Source organism: Eleutherodactylus coqui, chromosome 2 (genome assembly GCF_035609145.1).
Source record: "Eleutherodactylus coqui strain aEleCoq1 chromosome 2, aEleCoq1.hap1, whole genome shotgun sequence".
In the NCBI taxonomy this organism is placed as follows: Eukaryota; Metazoa; Chordata; class Amphibia; order Anura; family Eleutherodactylidae; genus Eleutherodactylus; species Eleutherodactylus coqui.
This window is the reverse complement of record NC_089838.1, coordinates 99,298,929-99,319,959: the sequence shown is the minus strand read 5'-3', so window position 1 is coordinate 99,319,959 and position 21,031 is coordinate 99,298,929. Positions and strand designations below refer to the sequence as shown.

Genomic DNA, 21,031 nt, shown 5'->3' with positions numbered 1-21,031 from the left:
ATAACTACAAGGTTTATGATGCACAGGTTAACATTATCCAATTCACCAGAAACTTTCAAAAACTCATTTTCTTACCACATGGCAACTTTTGGGAGGGTCCCCCATAAAAAATTTGCACATTGATTTTTTTGTGACTAGTAATCTATGGACAGCTTACACATCTTGAGAGGCAGTATCAATGCTGAGCAGTATACAGAGGTTTTATAAAATATGCTCCCATCCAGACAACGCATCTTTTAAAGAAGGAATTGCATATTTCAACAAGACAATGCTAAACCTCATACTGTGTCAATCACTACAGCGTAGTTTCGCAGAAGAAGAGCCCGGGTGTTGAACCGGCCGCCTGCAGTCCAGACTTTTGACCAATAGAAAACGTTTGGCGCATTATAAAGTGAAAAATCCGGCAAAGACGACTCAGGACTAGAGATGAGCAAGCACCCAAATGCTCGAGTCCACGTTATTAGAGTCGAGCTTTTCATAAAATTCGAGAGCTCTACTCGAGTAATGAACCCCATTGACTACAATGGGTGACTCGAGCATTTTTGTATGTGGGACGCCGGGTGCCGAGTTTGTTTTTTTTTACCTCGGTCCGTCCGTCTCTCTCTCTCGTCACAGCGGGGAGGAACTAAAAATTGGGGCGGGGTCAAACACAGCTTGATGCTTGTTCGAGAAACGAGCACCATCGAGTACGCTAATACTCGAACGAGCATCAAGCTCGGCAGAGTATGTTCGCTCAACTCTACTCAGGACTATTAAGCAATTAGAATCCTACATCAGACAAGAATGGGGCAACATTCCTATCCCAAAACTCTGGCAAATAGTTTCCTCACCTCTGAGACATTTACATGGCATTGTAATGGTGCACATTCCTCTGTGTGAACCTTTTGAGATGTCTTGCTGCCATCAATGTCTAAATGAGTTAATTAATTTATTTAATTTACATTTTACACATCATTCCAACTTTTTTGGAAGTAGGTGTGTCTGTATATTGTATTTTATATATATATGTCAAATATTCTGTATAGTTAAGAGAATAGCTTATGCTACAGGATGTGGTTGACAGTTAAATTTTTTGCTTTCAACTAAAGTTCAATATGAAAATAAGCCTCTGTATGCCTCCATAGTAAATCCAAGGCATGCAGAAGTATAGTATAGGGTTACAGACTTCCATGGTTGCAATATAACAGCTCCATGTACCATGGCTGTGCCTTGTACCTGAGACCTTTAAAAGGATAGACTGCCAAGAAAACTCTTCTATAATGTAAAGCTAAAGTTACTATTGACCGTCAAGTATGTGCAACAGCAGTGGTCTTAGTTCATTCTGTTCCCAAAATGTACGTTTATTTTGCAGAGCTTTCATTTCCACACTTTTTAGATAACTATAAAAATACATTTTCACCTTGAAAATCCCAATGGAAAACACATTTACACTCCATTATTTTTATCTTCACCTTGAGGCGCAAAGAAATTTCCTCTTTAGGGATAAACTTTGGTAAATGCTTTGTACAATTCTCAAATGGGGAAATGGAACAACATTTATTTAAGTAGGGTCAAAAGGTAACTTCAAATTGCATGACTAAAAGGAAGAGCTTTATACTCCAGAGTATTACAGTACAGTCAGGTGTATGTAATAAAACACATTACTCAACTCATCGTGCAGTGATGCTGGCGAAAAGAAACAATGGCAAGTCGGTGGTATAACGATACCGAGTGGAGTACAACTATATTGCTATAGGAATACCACTATGGTATGGGGCAATGTGAGGGGGTAGAGCCACACTATATCACATGGACAGCAGGTCTCCCAAAAAGACAATATATAGATTGTCCTGTTCCTGGTTCGATGCAGTTGATTACATTGATTATAGTCATAATGAAAGGTGAAAGTTGTAGCAAGTAGTGCATGAGAGATACAAGTGCAACTGCAGGATACAAGAGACACTGTAGTCCACACCACTGAGTAGTGTCAGCCCAAGGAGTAACCAACAGTTGTGTCCATACTTGCCAGTGAATATGCCTGGAAAAGAGTAAAGTTGGCAGTGCCCCAAATTGAAGAACTAAACTGAAGAGTTATGTTAAGGCCAAGTGACTCCAAAGCCCCATACCACTGCCACCCTTGTGTTGCAAGTCCAGATAAATAATAAATTGAGGTGTTGTCTGCCAATAAAAAAATATTGTTATGGAGTCCAGGTCATTCTGTTTCCAATGTGTGCAAACTTGTAGTATGGCCAGGATGCTGCCCGGCCATGTTACATTTGGTGCACTAACCTGGTAAACATAATGACTGAGAGTTGGTCTGGAGATGGTATTTCGAGTCAGCCGAAGAGAAATTGATTACTGGGATGATGAGCCATAGGTCCTGCAGGAGGTAGAAGTCCTAGCAATAGTGCTGTAAGTTGAGGCAAAAGATGCAGCTGTAACTGAGGCTCCAGCAGTTGATAGGCTGGAATAAATGTGTTGTGACTGGGGGATGGCGCAGTACCAAGCACTTTACAATTGGGAACTAGTGAATTCTGAGGAAAAGGGTCTGAAGGCTGCTTTCTGGTCTGGTGTGAGAAAGCGCTGAGACACAGGCATGTTGGAAACATCTGATGAAGTAGGTGAATGATAGGTATGTGATTTTATGGTGGTGACAGATGGAGGCAAAGGCATTTTTAATGCAGCAAAAGTAAAACTTAACTAAAACTGAAAATTATAATCAGGATTTAGAACTCCACAGAAGGTTACATTATGTGAATGTTGCATCTAGAAACAGTTCCAAATCTTAATATGTGGACCTAATGCCCATCGACAGGCAATCTTGTAACTGGGGCTTATTGGATTGTCTTTTAGGTATTTTAGTTTTGTAGGGTTCCTCCTTGCTTCGGGGGTGATGCTCTTCGAACTGGCCTGGCCAGAATCCCCATCTATCCATGGCGACGTTCACTTGCATAAACTTCATAGCAGTCTATTCCCCAGGCATTCAACTCTTCCAGCAGAAATTAGGAAAACTCCAGTAATGACTAAGCCCTCAACAGGGATACCACCACAATGCAGCTTTGTCAGCTTACTTGCTCCTGCTACCACAATGACTTCCTCAGCACCGCACCTATGGAAGCACCATATCAGCTCCTTTGCATTTCATGCCACACACTGCGCAAACATTCTGGATTTTCATCTTTGAATTTAGCAGTCTGGTCATCACCGTCCCATTGCCTCTCTAGTCAGTGACACTACTGGTCATCTTAGCAGAATGGAAAACTCCCTTTCATCCATCACATATTGGTGCTGTATTGATCAGGCCCCATTTACGCATTCATCGCAGCCAACCTGCACTGGACCCTCTGGTTTGCTTGGACCCTTGTTCTGCTGGGCTACTCACTTGTGGCCTATACTCTAACAGTCCTCTCAATTGCTAGCCAATGTCTTCCTTTTGGCCACAAACCTCCATCTTCTGTAGCTGCCCAGTTGACCTGGTGACTGGCACTGCTGAGGAGACTGGAGTATTTCCTGGCAGCAGATGTGGTCTTCATTGCTTCCCTTAGTATGTGACCTCTGTCACCCTAATTGCACCCTCCGCTCCACTCCAATCGCTGCATAACTTCCTTCCTGGCCCCCTAAATTCTTATAGCGGCAGGTCACAGTCCTCTAAGGTTCTTCAGCTGCATAACTAAACAAGGGCTGTATCAGTGGCTCCAGAACTAGTGATATAATCCAAGGTCCTTCTCCTGATAGATCAGTTTAGTTTCCATAGTAATGGTTTGCACAAATCTATCTGTGACTAAAATGATTTAACCAACAGACCTCATTCAATGTTGCTGGTTACCAGACTAGTCACTTTAGTATTCTCTATCTGTGCAGCACAGAGAACACTACTATAGGAAGTCCTCAGCACCCTGTAATAGAACACAGTCCAGCCTGAAGATGCTGTTAAAGAGAATACACTCTTATCAAAGACAGCAGTCTGACCCCTTACACTGATTCAACGGTCTTCATGGTTATGGCTCTCTGGAGGATGATGAAAGGGCGAATATCTTTTTGTGCACCAGCATTTGGTTAAAAGGGACAATCCTTCTATGAGACTCTACAAGCTACAGGCCAGTGAGTGAGTGGAGTACATTGAGCTACAAAACCTTAGAGGTTGGTGGTCTGCTGGGATTAGAGAGCCTTATTTTCACAGTGTGCTGCTGCTGCTCCACTGGTTTACCTGCTGCCAGGTCAGTGGTTGGGCACCATCATCCTGTAAGCCATGTCTGCTTCACCAATAGCACTATTCTGTCTGCCCATTGGGCTTGTGCATGCTCCCACCCAGTCACTTAAAGGGCTAATAAATACGCTCCTAACAGGTCCCTCACAAACCACCATCCACTTCCAGCTATATTAAGCATCCACCCCCATGGAGGATGCCTAAGCAATCAGTCTCATCAGCTATTGTGATAAAGCCCAAATTTGTGTTTGTTCTGGTTCTGACTCCTGCTTAACTCCTGACTATTCTGAATTCTTCACTTTCTGACCTCGACTCTATACTTCGTTATAGCCTGCTGCCCTGACCTTCTGCTTGGATCTTGTTATTGCATCTGTGCCGCAAGTCCTAACTACAACCTGTTCTCTGGACAAGCACCTGTTCACACCATCAGGTATTGTGCCCTGGCTAGTGGAGCATAAGCAGCCACACAAGTGGGACTGTGTGAGTAATGGCTTGGGGACCCCACAGCAAAGACCATATCCTGCTTGGAAGGCTCAAGGGCAGTAGTGTAACTTGAAGCTTCAGGGCCCCAATGCGAAATCTGTAACAGGGCCCCCACCTATAATGCTTTATTTATAGTACTAGGCTTACTATATGGAAAAGAGAGGCACTATGGGCCCCATAAGGCTCCTGGGCCCGGGTGCAACTGCATCCCCTGCATCACCTATAGCTACGCCCCCGCTCAAGGGCAAAAATGAGGGTTAAGCAGGTACTGCTTCAGATAGCCCTAAGTCAAACCTGAGTGTTGGAAGGCGGATCGACAAAACCATTGCCAATGACACACACAGTGTACAGAGTGGAAGCAGATAGCTCTGACCCCTGTGTAATAGCCAGAGCTGGTAATTGCAAGTGCAGCTCTCATTAAAAATTAGCAAACAGCGGATGGGTCGGGGTCCAAGCAGCAGACCCCACCTGATCAACCATTGATGACCTATCCTGATGATAAGCAATCAGCAACAATTGTCTGGAAACCCCCTTAAAAGCGACTTGAAAATTGAAGCTGTACAGTAATTTGCTATCTAAATAAGCAGTTTCCTTGCCCACAAAAATAAAAATTTACTTTTTAGTTTCTAAACTACACTAGGAAAATAAAACAAGAACTCAGCTACAACATCCAAGACAGGTTAGATGTATATGACCCTCTCTACAAATAATAACAGCTGCAGTAGGTGCCAGCAACTCCAATGACCCTTTTACCTTACGTAAAGCAAGTATGTCAAAAATGGCATGCTCCTCTTCATACATCTGGCGCATCCCCTTGTGCCAGGAAATCAAATTTATGTCAGCTATGAGCTTGCATAGATTTGCACTATAATTTCTGCCAGTTTCAGGCATAAACTACAGTCCATTCATTGGGCCTCTGTATTTCAATACACGAACAAGGCAATGAACTAAATCTTAGCCACAGTCAAAGGAAGCAAAATGATGAGAGTTTTGCGTAATAAGATAGGTTTATAAACTTTCATGTATTTACGTGTAGCCCTGATTTAATAGGTACACTTAGTTTGCATTTGATTAATCAGAGTGGAATTATTGCTAGCAGGCATGAGTCATGTAGGTTGCCAACATACTGTTCTCTTAAATTCGCAATGTATTAACCCTTTACAATCCAATTTTGGATTCAGGGTTTCCTAAAAGGCTTTCTCTTTTTGCTGTTATACAACGGTGCCATCTGCTGGCTAAAGCCAGTGTGTGTGCGCCAGAGAGGCTCCGACAGCGGAGTGGCTGGCAGTGGACGGTAAGAATACCCTGTCGGACGTCTTCTGACATTGGAGCTGTACAAGCTTCAATCAGAATGTAGGAAGATGTCAGACAGTGGATTGGAAAGGGTTAACTTAGAAGACAGAAGTTTCTGTAGTGCAGTTAGCGTAATGCTCAGCATTAGACGCAGGTGTGTAAGGCTCGTACATATTAATCTTGTGTCCCTAAGTGCCAAAGTTAGACTTTACTGTCCTTAGAGAAATATCATTCAGCAGAAAGAAGGACTCACGCCAGACCATAACATTGACTGATTATAATGTAAATCTTGATCTTTCAGTCCATTCATTGCCACATTTAATTTTCAAACACTGCCAGTTCTTCCATTTACTTATTGAAATGAAGTGGCACAAAGCTGCAGAAAGCTTCATGGTGGAACCCAGCCAACGTTCTCTCCAAGAGCTGCACATGGTTGTCTCCTTCATAAAGCAATGCCTGAACACCTCCAGATTATTGGGTTTATCAAACCAACCCATGCTATTGTAGCAAGAGCCGCTATTTGTGTCAATGTGAGCATATCCCCGAGGCATCCCAGACGTTACTACCTTCTGTATAACTTCTTCTGCAGTAATCCTGGATGAAATATACACATATTTTATAGCTATCTAAGTCATAACACTAAATTGACTCATCTAGGTTACACTGAAGACATGAACAATTTATAGACGAGACAAGACAGGAATGACTGTAATGCGTGAAAATAAAAATGCTCTGTGTTTGATTTGCCGTTTTTTTAAGCTACCAATCTACTCTTTTTTTAACTGTCTAACAAAGCAGAATGCGGCTTGGAAGCCTTAATGGACTTTTTTGGAGGATGTCCCACTGTTTCATTATTGTCTGGGCAGGAATATTTCCATAATAAATTTTTCCATTTTAATTTCATTGGGTTGCCAAGTCTCATCATCTTATTGAATATCACAGCTTTTAACGATGACCCCCAGAACTGAAATCACAATTTTTCAAAGGCAACAGCATAATGGTGTCATTTCTCATATATTTCTATTTTCATAGCTTCTGCTATTTTCTATGGTAAATAGGTTCCTGCTGCAGCAATGGCATAACCAAAAAGTCATTACATACATGCATACTTCTATATACGCATCCATCCATCTGCTCTTATGTTATCTCATTCAAAAACTACCGTATAACCGAGGTAAAAGAGACAACAATCCTCAATCCCTAACAACCTTCTGAGTTGCCTTGTGTTGTACAAGAATTACTAGACCTACATCTCTCTGCCTTTATTCGAAGAGTAAACAAATGCACTCGCTGTATGTTATTCCCCCTTACTCACCCTTGCACTTACCCCACCACCCCCTTCCCTAATCCAAGGTTTTTTTCATGCCCTTTCCTAGTCTTACCCTTTCAACTGTGTTTTCTTTATTTTTAGAAATGCTGCTAGAGGATCCATATAATTTGCGGAATTATTTTTGGTTGTTTTCTGGTCCTACTAGCTGAATGATTATGTTATTGTGCAGGTTCTATTGAGGTCCTGCGTGACCCAACTGTTTTAAATTGCTTTTCCTGCAATACTTTTCAATAAAAAGAGAATGTTTTAAAAAAAAAAAACAGCTACCGTATAAATCTTGGGGTTGGTCAGTGCCACTGGCGTAACTATAGGGGAAGCAGGGGATGCGGTTGCACCCGGGCCCAGGAGCCTTAGGGGACCCATAAGGCCTATCCTCTCCATACAGGAAGCCCAGTACTATGAATAAAGCATTATAGTTGGGGGCCCTGTTACAGGTTTTGCATTGGGGCCCAGGAGCTTCAAGTTATGCCTCTGGTCAGTGCCATTGTCTGTTAAATGAGTTGCCCCACAAAAATATTATTTCTAGTTAATTCAGCCCATAATTATAAACATTACCTGTATTTACACTTATTTAAAAAGGTTTCCATCCCCAAATATTCCAGAACTGATATTAGAATAGTGCTGCATGCTGTTTCTATTGTTCATCACCTCAGTAATTGTTCCACCTGCTCAGTCTTGCCTGCTCCACTGGGTTAGTGGAGGGATCCTGGTGTGGTGAGCGACTACTTCTGAAGTAGTTGCTGAGTCTTCTCTAATGTTAGAAGAAATGATGAAGATGTTGTAAGAAAACAGACAGCATTACTGTAGAGACGCAAGACTGAGTATGTGTGACCACCTTAGAACATTTAACGAGGTGGACTGGACACTGTAAGGCTCTTCAACAGAAACAGCACATAGCACTATTCTAACATTAGTCCTGGAATATTTGGGGATAGAAATATATTTTTTAATAAGTATAAATACAAAAATATATATAATTATGGGCTGGGTTTAACTCTAAATAATGTTTTTTTGTTGGACAACTGGCTAATATACTTCTTCTCGATAGGACTACTTTCTGTTACATTCTGTAGCATGGCTGTGAGCACTCAAAAGCATTAGAGTTTAGGCAGTGGTCTGGCTTGTGACTAATGTTCCAGTTCATCTTGAAAGGGATTGTTTGTTGGCACTGAGGTTAGAGTTCTCTGCATGGAAGCCGTTCACAAAATGCTCCATAACTGGTGGTCTCAACTTGGGTTTCTGTGGCTGAGCAACCACACACAATATGCAAAGCTCTTTGAGAATTTTTTTTCTGTTAAGATTGCTACTAAGTATTACAGTTTAGCTTTTGCCATTCCTAGTCATGCACTTCACGAAAGGAAAAGACAATATTACACAACACTCATTTAAGTGAATAGACAGTCATAAAATATACATGGTTGCACCAAGCCCACCAGAATAGCAGTCATATTTTCTAGTGGATCTTTGCTTTGGCTAATACCAGCCATCCCAAGTGAGTGAAGGTCCCTAAATTGCTGTCCATCTTCCATAATACACTGGGATAGTGATTGTCCAGTAATGACAAACCCTTTAAAATTTGATGTACTGACTTTATTTAACACAAGCACAACATACTGATAAGTTTCTTGACCAAAGTTTTTTAGACATTTTTTTAAGAGTAGAATTGACCTCTAAATAGTTGCGGTGCCACCGACTGACTATTTCAAAAACGCATTACAGCTGTGTGCTCAAAGGCTAATACTTGACAAAGAAATGCTGCATTGAAAATTTTTGGAAGCATGTGAAAACAGAGTTGAGCGAACATACTCTGCCGAGCTTGATGCTCGTTCGAGTATTAGTGTACTCGATGGTGCTCGTTACTCGAACGAGCATCAAGCGGTGTTCGACCCCGCCCCAGTTTTTGGCCCCTCCCTGCTGTGACGGAGCGCGTGGCAATGGCAAATTTTTTGGAGAGAAAGGGAGAAAAAAAAGCTTGAGACCTGGCTTCCCTCATACAAAAATGCTCGAGTCTCCCATTGTAGTCAATGGGGTTCGTTACTCGAGTAGAGCTCTTGAATTTTATGAAAAGCTCGACTCGAATAACGCGGACCCGAGCATTTGGGTGCTCACTCATCTCTAGAAAACATTTTGTATCCAACTTAACACTGCAACTTGTTCTTCGTTGCCTCAAGATCAGGTGACAATGTTACCTGATGGTAGGCGATAGCAAGCTGAAAAACAGACTATGATGAAGCGTTCATTAACAGTGCTCTAAATGAAAGGTCTACACAACAATTCAGAAGACCTCATGAAGTTCACGGTAACCATCCACACATTTAGTAACACTTTGCAGTTCATCTATCTTATCTGCGTCAGTGACTACAGACCAAGCAATTAATAACTGACTACTCACCAGAGGTTGACTAGAAATGGATGCTCCAGACCTTGCATGATCTGCAGTTCTTTGAACACATTCCTCACTTCATTGCGCTCCACACATTTCTGCTTGTTCATGTATTTCATTGCATACATTTTCTTTGTATCATTTTTCTGAACAATGCAAACCTGGTAAAGGAGGACAGTGTTACTGTTCAGGCGACATAGCTCTTCAAATTTGATACTTTTAACTCGTTAATGATGTGCCTTTTTAAAATTTTAGTTTTCTCCTCTTATTTTTCCATCCATGCAGATGTCTGAGGGCTTGTTTTTTGCGGAACGAGTTGTATTTTTCAAAAGTACTACTTATTGTACCATATAATGTACTTACAAAAATGCAATTCCACCATCCTTGGGGGTGGAGATGTCTGGATTTTATAGCTTATACACTGAGGTAAAAATTACAGCTTTATTTGCTGTACTACTATTAAAAAAATTTAATATATTTGGGGCAAAAATAAAATTATTTTCTGCCGCCATCTTCTGATAGCCCTAACATTTTCATTTTTCTGGCAATATCTTTGTGCGAGGGCTCTTTTTTGGGGTAAAATCCTGCAGTTTCTCTTGGTACCCTTTTTGGAGTTCACATGTCATTTTCATCACTTTTTATTCAATTTTTTCTTGGAAACGAGGTTGCTAATTGAAAAATTATTGCGTTGTGTTTTTTTTTTCTGATGACACTCACCATGTAGAATAAATAATACTTAACTTTGATAGATCAAACCTTTACAGATGTAGCAATACCATTTTTTTAAAATTATTATTACTATATAGTAATAAAACTGATTCCTTTTTATTTTTTCTAATAATTAGCACTTTTTTGAAACTCCTTTTTAGTTGTTTTTTTTTGTCCACATAGGGAAATGGAACTTGTAATTGTTTGATTGCACATAAATAGAGATGAGCGAACGTACTCGTTAAGGGCGATTTCGCAATCGAGCATCGCTATTTTCGAGTACCTGGCTATTCAGGGCGGCGTGGTGGAGCGGGGGGTAGCAGTGGGGAACAGGGGGGAGCTCTCTCTCTCTCTCCCCCCCCACTCCCTTTTGCAACCCCCCGCTCACCCCCGACGCCCCCCGAATCTTTTCACCCGAGTAGTCAGGTACTCGAAAATAGTGATGCTCGATTGCGAAATCGCCCTTAATGAGTACGTTCGCTCATCTCTACTCATAAAGTATAATGCAATACCATAGTATTACATTATACTGTGTTCTAACAGATAGTCCATCAAGATGTGCCACAGGCATGTCTTGATAGCTAATCAGTCATGGTAGTCCTGGGGATCTTCTGAAGGTCTAAGGCTGCCATGGCAACTGAACGGCGCCTCAGAATCTCATCATAGGGAGGGAATTCGAGACCCTCAAAACAACGATAGTGGCATTAAAAGTGTTAACATTGCGTGTTAACATTTACATGTCACATGTAATATAAAAGGAAATGATTTTTATTCATTGCATTGCCTTAAAACCAAGGTAATCCATAAACATGTCTTGTTTTTAAGAAAAATATAAGAGGAATCAACCAGGATAAATAACTATATAGTAATTAGAGTTGAGCGAACATACTCTGTTGAGCTTGATGCTCGTTCGAGTATTAGCGTGCTCGATGTCGATGGTGCTCATCACACAGACGAGCATCAAGCCGAGTTTGACATCGCCCCAGTTTCTGGCTCCTCCCCGGCAAATTTTTTGACTGGCAGGCAGGGGAGGGGGGGGGGGGGGAGGGAGAGGGAGAGGGAGAGAGAGAGAGAGAGAGAGACCCAGGGAAAACAAAAAGCTCGGCATCCGGCGTCCCACATACCAAAATGCTCGAGTCTCTCATTGTAGTCAATGGGATTCGTTACTCGAGTAGAACTCTTGAATTTTTACGAAAAGCTCAATTCGAATAACGCGGACTCGAGCATTTGGGTGCTCACTCATCTCTCATAGTAATGTAAAACTGAACAAATCCTCCTAAAAATGAAGCTGTCCCAACAATCAGCTGATTTCGCAGGTCCAGTTGCAAGAAGCACTGCTGTCAGCTGGATGCTGCTGCAATATAAGACAATGTCCATTGCAGTCAAGGGGTGACCAGCTAATACTGTGGCTGCTAACAGTAGATCTCGGATTAATGGAGGGTGGGTCCTCTACTGCATTCATATACACTAATAGGATGTCTGATCTGAAATGGAAGTGCATGAGACTTGCTGCATATAACCTTTAAGAAGAATGTTAGTAAAATCATTTACCTTTCCAAAGCTGCCCTTCCCAATCGCTCTTAAAATTTCAAAATGATTAAAGTTCACTGCAAGAGAAGTAAAAAAAAAAACACATTAAAAAAACTGATTATATACCTGTGCAAATACTCAATGAAATCCTATACACAAACAGCTCACTGAGTATGGGAATTTGAGTCACTAAGCATCACCCAAGTCATTTGGCTTTAAAGGGCCATTTCAGCAAAAGCATATTTTCCATCCCTGCCCCCTTCCCCCACCTAATTGCCTGCCACACTCTGTACATTTGCCATGTATATTGCAGTCACTTCCATGCAGTGCATTCTTCTGTCTGATGCTTATCAGGCACCATCTTGATGCTGAGATTTCATCCTGCTCACTTTTCTTCTGTTTTGCTGGCATACACATGATGCAACAGCAGAACATCACATGACCAGCTAGGGCCAGTACCATCTCTGCCTGCTTGGAGGACACAGCCATTATTTCTGCATACTATATTCACCTAAAAAAAACTACAGACCATAATTATACAGTCAGGAGGATAAACTGTGACCTCCTTTATTATAACTGTGTGACAGGAGCCTCTATTAGCAGTAAGGCCTCCCTCACACAGGTGTTTTTTTTCAGCATTTAATGTTGCGTTTTCAATGAATGGCTGTGATTGATGCATCAAGCGCTGGCTTTGATTGATTCTTGAGCGCTGTGGCTCAGCCAATCAGAGCAATATCTTGATGGAGGCGGGGTTTTCAAACCCCGTTCCCAGCAAGAGACGTTCTGTTGGTGCTTACAACTGCACGGAAGCTTGCGGGCATGCCAGAGAACAGGGGTGAGACCCGGACGGCGCCTGCTAGATGAGTATAAAAACATTCCCCGAAAATAAGACCCTGTGCCTCTTTTGGGGCAAAAATTAATATGAGAGGGTCTTATTTTTGGGGAAACGTGTGCTTAAACCACAGCTGAAAATGCAACCAAAACGCTGTAAAAAACACATGGCAACGCTGCTGAAACTGCAGTAAACACAGTGCTTTTGCAAACTAAAGCAAGAAGGCAGCGAAGAAGCGCTAAAATCATACAGTGAAAAAAACAAAATATGCAAAGAAAAGATCAAAATTACTAAGGAGGAGGCAGAAAGACTAATCGCCAAAGAGAGCAAAAACAACCCTAAATTATTCTTCAATTGTATTAATAGTAGAGATGAGAGAGCACCAAAATGCTCGGGTGCTCGTTACTCAGGACGAAATTATCGCGATGCTCGAGGGTTCGTTTCGAGTAACGAACCCCATTGAAGTCAATGGGCGACCCGAGCATTTTTGTATATCGCCGATGCTCGCTAAGGTTTTCATTTGTGAAAATCTGGGCAATTCAAGAAAGTGATGGGAACGACACAGCAACGGATAGGGCAGGCGAGGGGCTACATGTTGGGCTGCATCTCAAGTTCCCAGGTCCCACTATTAAGCCACAATAGCGGCAAGAGTGGCCCCCCCCCTCCCAACAATTTTTACCTCTGAAAAGCCCTCATTAGCAATGCATACCTTAGCTAAGCACCACACTACCTCCAACAAAGCACAATCACTGCCTGCATGACACTCCGCTGCCACTTCTCCTGGGTTACATGCTGCCCAACCCCCCCGCACGACCCAGTGTCCACAGCGCACACCAAAGTGTCCCTGCGCAGCCTTCAGCTGCACTCATGCCACACCACCCTCTTGTCTATTTATAAGTGCGTCTGCCATGAGGAGGAACCGCAGGCACACACTGCAGAGGGTTGGCATGGCTAGGCAGCGACCCTCTTTAAAAGGGGCGGGGCGATAGCCCACAATGCTGTACAGAAGCAATGAGAAATATAATCCTGTGCCACCGCCATCAGGAGCTGCACATGTGGGCATAGCAATGGGGAACCTATGTGCCACACACTATTCATTCTGTCAAGGTGTCTGCATGTCCCAGTCAGACCGCGTTTTTTTATAAATAGTCACAGGCAGGTACAACTCCGCAATGGGAATTCCGTGTGCACCCACAGCATGGGTGGCTCCCTGGAACCTACCGGCTGTACATAAATGTATCCCATTGCAGTGCCCATCACAGCTGAGGTAACGTCTGATTAAATGCAGGTGGGCTTCGGCCCACACTGCATGCCCCAGTCAGACTGGGGTTCTTTAGAAGTGGACACATGCAGTTACAACTCCCTGTGGACTGACAGCATGGGTAGGTGCCAGGAAGCCACCGGCGGTACATAAATATATCTCATTGCATTGCACATCACAGCTGATGTAACGTCAGCTTTAATGCAGGTGGGCAAAAAATTAATTGGATTACACTGTAGGCGAGGGCCCCAAAAAATTGGTGTACCAACAGTACTAATGTACCTCAGAAAAATTGCCCATGCCCAACCAAGAGGGCAGGTGAAACCCATTAATCGCTTTGGTTAATGTGGCTTAATTTGTAACTAGGCCTGGAGGCAGCCCAGTTAAAATAAAAATTGGTTCAGGTGAAAGTTTCAACGCTTTAATGAGCAATGAAACGTATAAAAATTGTTTAGAAAAATTATATGACTGAGCCTTGTGGGCCTAAGAAAAATTGCCCGTTCGGCGTGATTACGTGAAGTTTCAGGAGGAGGAGGATGAATAGAATACACAGATTGATGAAGCAAAAAGGTCCCCGTTTTTGATGGTGATAGAGAACGATGCGTCCATCCGCGGGTGCAGCCTACGTATTGCTTAGGTATCGCTGCTGTCCGCTGGTGGAGAAGAGAAGTCTGGGGAAATCCAGGCTTTGTTCATCTTGATGAGTGTAAGCCTGTCGGCACTGTCGGTTGACAGGCGGGTACGCTTATCCGTGATGATTCCCCCAGCCGCACTAAACACCCTCTCTGACAAGACGCTAGCCGCAGGACAAGCAAGCACCTCCAGGGCATACAGCGCGAGTTCAGGCCACATGTCCAGCTTCGACACCCAGTAGTTGTAGGGGGCAGAGGCGTCACCGAGGATGGTCGTGCGATCGGCTACGTACTCCCTCACCATCCTTTTACAGTGCTCCCGCCAACTCAGCCTTGACTGGGGGCGGTGACACAGTCTTGCTGGGGAGCCATAAAGCTGGTAAAGGCCTTGGAGAATGTTCCCCTGCCTACGCTGTACATGCTGCCTGATCTCTGCACCTCCCCTGCTACCTGGCCCTCGGAACTGCACCTTCTTCCACTAGCGCTGTGATGGGAATGTTACCATCAGTTTGTCCACCAGGGTCCTGTGGTATAGCATGCCTCTCGAACCCCTTTCCTCTTCGGGTATGAGAGTGGAAAGGTTCTCCTTATACCGTGGGTCGAGCAGTGTGTACACCCAGTAATCCGTAGTGGCCAGAATGCGTGTAACGCGAGGGTCACGAGAAAGGCATCCTAACATGAAGTCATCCATGTGTGCCAGGGTACCTGTATGCAACACATGGCTGTCCTCACTAGGAAGATCACTTTCAGGATCCTCCTCCTCCTCCGGCCATACACGCTGAAAGGATGACAGGCAAGCAGCATGGGTACCCTCAGCAGTGGGCCAAGCTGTCTCTTCCCCCTCCTCCTCATGCTCCTCCCCCTCCTCCTCAATGCGCTGAGATATAGACATGAGGGTGCTCTGACTATCCAGCGACATACTGTCTTCCCCCGCCTCCGTTTCCAAGCGCAAAGCGTCTGCCTTTATGCTTTGCAGGGAACTTCTCAAGAGGCATAGCAAAGGAATGGTGACGCTAATGATTGCAGCATCCCCGCTCACCATCTGGGTAGACTCCTCAAAGTTTCCAAGGACCTGGCAGATGGCTGCCAACCAGGCCCACTCTTCTGTAAAGAATTGAGGAGGCTGACTCCCACTACGCGGTCCATGTTGGAGTTGGTATTCCACTATAGCTCTACGCTGCTCATAGAGTCTGGCCAACATGTGGAGCGTAGAGTTCCACCGTGTGGGCACGTCGCACAGCAGTCGGTGCACTGGCAGATTAAACCGATGTTGCAGGGTCCGCAGGGTGGCAGCGTCCGCCTTGGACTTGCGGAAAAGTGCGCTGACCCGGCGCACCTTTCCGAGCAGGTCTGACAAGTGTGGGTAGCTTCTCAGAAAGCGCTGAACCACCAAATTAAAGACATGGGCCAGACATGGCACGTGCGCGAGGCTGCCGAGCTGCAAAGTCGCCACCAGGTTACGGCCGCTGTCACACACGACCATGCCCGGTTGGAGGCTCAGCGGCGCAAGCCAGCGGTCGGTCTGCTCTGTCAGACCCTGCAGCAGTTTGTGGGCCGTGTGCCTCTTCTCTCCTAAGCTGAGTAGTTTCAGCACGGCCTGCTGACGCTTGCCCACCGCTGTGCTGCCACGCCGCACGACACCGACTGCTGACGACGTGCTGCTACTGCTGACACATCTTGATTGAGAGACAGAGGTTGCGTTGGAGAAGGAGGAGGAGGGTGGTTTAGTGGAGGAAGCATACACCGCCGCAGATACCAGCACCGAGCTGGGGCCCGCAATTCTGGGGGTGGGTAGGACGTGAGCGGTCCCAGGCTCTGACTCTGTCCCAGCCTCCACTAAATTCACCCAATGTGCCGTCAGGGAGATATAGTGGCCCTGCCCGCCTGTGCTTGTCCACGTGTCCATTGTTAAGTGGACCTTGGCAGTAACTGCGTTGGTGAGGGCGCGTACAATGTTGCGGGAGACGTGGTCGTGCAGGGCTGGGACGGCACATCGGGAAAAGTAGTGGCGACTGGGAACCGAGTAGCGCGGGTCCGCCGCCGCCATCATGCTTTTGAAAGCCTCCGTTTCCACAAACCTATACGGCAGCATCTCCAGGCTGACCAATTTGGCTATGTGCACGTTTAACGCTGGAGTGTGCGGGTGCGTGGCGGCGTACTTGCGCTTGCGCTCAAACAGTTGCGCTAGCGACGTCTGGACGCTGCGCTGAGAGACATTGCTGGATGGGGCCGAGGACAGCAGAGGTGAGGGTGTGGGTGCAGGCCGGTAGGCACTCGTGCCTGTGTCCTCAGAGGGGGTTTGATCTCAGTGGCAGGTTGGGGCACAGGGGGAGAGGCAGTGGTGCAAACCGGAGGCGGTGAACGGCCTTCGTCCCACCTTGTGGGGTGCTTGGCCATCATATGCCTGCGCATGCTGGTGGTGGGGGCTCCCCAGCTGATCTTGGCGCGACAAAGGTTGCACACCACTGTTCGTCGGTCGTCAGGCGTCTCTGTGAAAAACTGCCACACCTCAGAGCACCTTGGCCTCTGCAGGGTGGCATGGCGCGAGGGGGCGATTTGGGAAAGAGTTGGTGGATTATTCGGTCTGGCCCTGCCTCTACCCCTGGCCACCGCACTGGCTCGGCCTGTGCCCACACCCTGACTTGGGTCTCCGCGTCCTCGCCCGCGTCCACGTCCTCTAGGCCTACCCCTACCCCTCAGCATGCTGTATTACCAGTAGTGCAGAAACAGAACGCTGTAATTAAATGTGCCGCTTATTGGCCTGTGGTTGGAGGCTGACTTCGCTTACGGAACGCACAGCAGAGCCAGGAAAGAATTTTGCGCAAGCCTGCTGTAACACTTAGCTGGCTGCATATGAATTAGGACAACTACCTCCAGCAGAGACCCTGTACACTGAGGACGGTCACAGGCAGCCCAAATAGATTTTTTTTCCCAAATGTTTTTGGAAAGGCCCACTGCCTATATACACTAAATATGTCTTCTGTCCCTGCCTCACCACTACTGGCCCTGGACAATGTAAAATTACTGCAGACTGTTTCACTGTGGACAGGAATACAGCGGTGATGTAACAGGCAACACAGAGGCAGGAAAGAATTTTGCGCAAGCCTGCTGTAACACTTAGCTGGCTGCGTATGAATTAGGACAACTACCCCCAGCAAAGACCCTGTACACTGAGGACGGTCACAGGCAGCCCAAATAGATTTTTTTTCCCAAATGTTTTTGGAAAGGCCCACTGCCTATATACACTAAATATGTCTTCTGTCCCTGCCTCACCACTACTGGCCCTGGACAATGTAAAATTACTGCAGGACGCAATGCTCTGCACGGCCGATATACAAAAAAAAAATGTGCAACACTGCAAAAAGCAGCCTCCACACTACTGCACACGGTTAGATGTGGCCCTAAGAAGGACCGTTGGGGTTCTTGAAGCCTAAAAGAACTCCTAACGCTCTCCCTATAGCAGCTCCGGCACCAGCAGCACTTTCCCTGAACTATGTCAGAATGCATCTGTGGTGAGCCGCGGGAGGGGCCGATTTATATACTCGGGTGACACCTGATCTCGCCAGCCACTCACTGCAGGGGGGTGGTATAGGGCTTGAACGTCGCAGGGGGAAGTTGTAATGCCTTCCCTGTCTTTCTATTGGCCAGAAAAGCGCGCTAACGTCTCAGAGATGAAAGTGAAAGTAACTTGAACATCGCATGGTACTCGTCTCGAGTAACGAGCATCTCGAACACGCTAATACTCGAACGAGTATCAAGCTCGGACGAGTACATTCGCTCATCTCTAATTAATAGTAAAAGGATTTGCACTGAGAGCACTGGCCCTTTAACAAATACTGCAGGAGAAATCATTGAAGATGATGGGGGGGAAGGCAAATCTATTAAATGGTTTCTTTTCAAGTGCATTCACGAACTAAAAAAGGAAATGCCACATGAGATGCAGGGGAATCGCAAAATATTACATACCTAACACAGGAGGAAGTACGGAACTGATTAAAGAGGATTAAAAATCGATAAATTGCCAGGCCCAGATGGAATACACCCAACGGTTCTAAGGGAACTAAGTGATGTGATAGCTAGGCCGCTACATCTAATATTTATGGATACTATCAAGACTGGGGTTGTACCGCTGGATTGGCGCATTGCCAATGTAGTTCCAATATACAAACAGGGGTCCAAAAGAGAGCCTGGTAACTAAGTGTCACTGGAAAAATATTTGAGGGTTTCTGAGAGACGCCATCCAAGAATATCTCAAGGAGAACAACAGAATAACTCCTCACCAGCATGGGTTCATGAGGGGTCGATCATGTCAGACCAATCTGATCAGCTTCTACAATGAAGTAAGTTCTAGGCTGGACCTGGGAGAATCTATTGATCTCGTATATCTGGATTTCTCTAAAGCGTTTGACACCGTGGCACATAATAGGTTGATGTATAAAATGAGACAGCTCAGGCTGGGTGAAAACGGGTGTATCTGGGTAAAGAATTGGCTTAGAGATAGAAAGCAGAGGGTGGTAATAAACGGTTCATACTCTGATTGGGCCACAGTCACAACCGGAGTGCCACAGGGTTCAGTATTGGGTCCCATTGTGTTCAATATATTTATCAATGACCTGATAGAGGGACTGCACAGTAAAATATCAATATTTGCAGATGACACAAAATTATACAAGATAATCAATGCAATGGAGGACAATGTGCGGCTACAAACGGACCTAGATAAGCTCGTGGCTTGGGCAGAAAAATGGCAAATAAAGTTCATATACTGGAGAGATGATGATGTCATCAACGATGTGTCCATTGACAGCGACACCCTGCTTCTGGCATGCGCTCGAATGTGTCTTAAATGTCTGGTCACAGGTGGCACAGTATAGTAGTCCACTAGAATTGGGGGAATAGTTACATAATGAATGAAAAGAAAACCACCAGCAGAGTGGTCTAGTAGAAGACAGCCCTATTTGGAGTCATCATTTGCCCTAGAGTGTTATTTCTTATCTATTTGACCTTACTGAGGATATTACAACTGGACAGATTAGGGGTTTGTCCTCAGAACTCATTCTCCACTGGTGGGCCCAATGAACCTCAGTTCAATGCCGCCCAACAGTATATCCTGAGAAGTGACGAGTTCATTGTGAAACAAGGTAGATATCGCTATTACTTTTTATTTCAAGACTTTATGATATTTTAATCACTAGGAAAACAATGTGCACTCAATAACCAAACACATATTTATTTCTTCATGAATGTTACGTTACTTAACCCAATAACTCATAATTACAAGTGAAACATCTGAGGATGATTAGATTACATTATATGAACATCAGTAACCAATTGCACAAAATAATATTACAAAGAGAACACTTACATTAAATTAACCCTCTGGTCCTAGACAAACAAAGATGGCCGCACCACTTCTCTGACTAGCTGATATACACTGCATAGTATGCATCAGTAGTGCAGAACACCACATGCTGCTCTGACTGGCCAATGCTGCTCACATGGGCAGAACTGGCCAATTAACCCTTTCCAATCCACTGTCTGACCTCTGAAGACATTATGATTTAAGGCTGTACAGCTCCGATGTTGGAAGACATCCGTTGGGGTTCTCTTACTGTATTTTGCCAGCCTCTCTGCTGTCGGAGCCTATCCACCGTGTCACCTCATGCAGTACTGGCTTTAGCCAGCAGATAGCACCAATGTATAACGGCAGAAAAAGAGTAAGCCCCCTAGGAAAACCAGGATACAAATTGGATTGGAAAGGGTTAAAGCATCATGTCGTGTCTAAGACTGGCAATGCAAACGAATGCACACTGTACATCAGGTAGTCAGAGAAGTAGTGCGGCCATCTTCGTTTGTACGGGACTCGAAGGCTATTTTAAGTTATACTAGTATAAAATTAAAGGAATGTAAAATTATAGTAATAATATACCACCAACACCATGTAAAATACCAAAGGACTGGCGGCAGTTTAGGAGAACCTGTCTGTAGTGTTACATCTTCTAAATGTCCAAACTCAGGAATTCCAACAGAACTCAGATGGTATAGACAGAACTCAGGAACTCTGACAGAATACGAACACTGAGAAACAGACTTCACGGACAGACTTTAATACTTCGCGTCAGACGAACTCAGAAGAACTCAGACAGAACTGCAGGACTGAGAGATGAACTACATACTCGTCGAGAGATTTAAACCAAAGACTGCCAAGCGTACAAAACACTCACCTGCATACCTAGCCAGATGGATTAACTATCACATGTACAATATATTTGTTCGTATTTTGGCCTAGATACTTAAGCACGCAAGACCACTTCATGGGTACTCGTGGTCTCGGGGGTTCCTATTCCAGACAACTAACCTGCCTGCATGCGGGGTGATCGTCCCGACATGGAC

At 44.8% G+C, this 21,031-nt stretch overlaps 1 protein-coding gene across 1 annotated transcript in view; it reads right to left on the bottom strand.

Annotated features, from left to right (window-relative positions):
* Positions 1–21,031, bottom strand: part of STK32A (serine/threonine kinase 32A) — a 156,736-nt gene that overhangs the window by 81,104 nt on the left and 54,601 nt on the right. Inside the window, exons 3-4 of the mRNA XM_066589824.1 lie at positions 11,935–11,990; positions 9,685–9,836 (exon numbers count right to left, since the gene is read on the bottom strand). Coding sequence (XP_066445921.1) covers positions 9,685–9,836; positions 11,935–11,990 — 208 coding nt within the window. The remainder of the gene's footprint in view (positions 1–9,684; positions 9,837–11,934; positions 11,991–21,031) is intronic.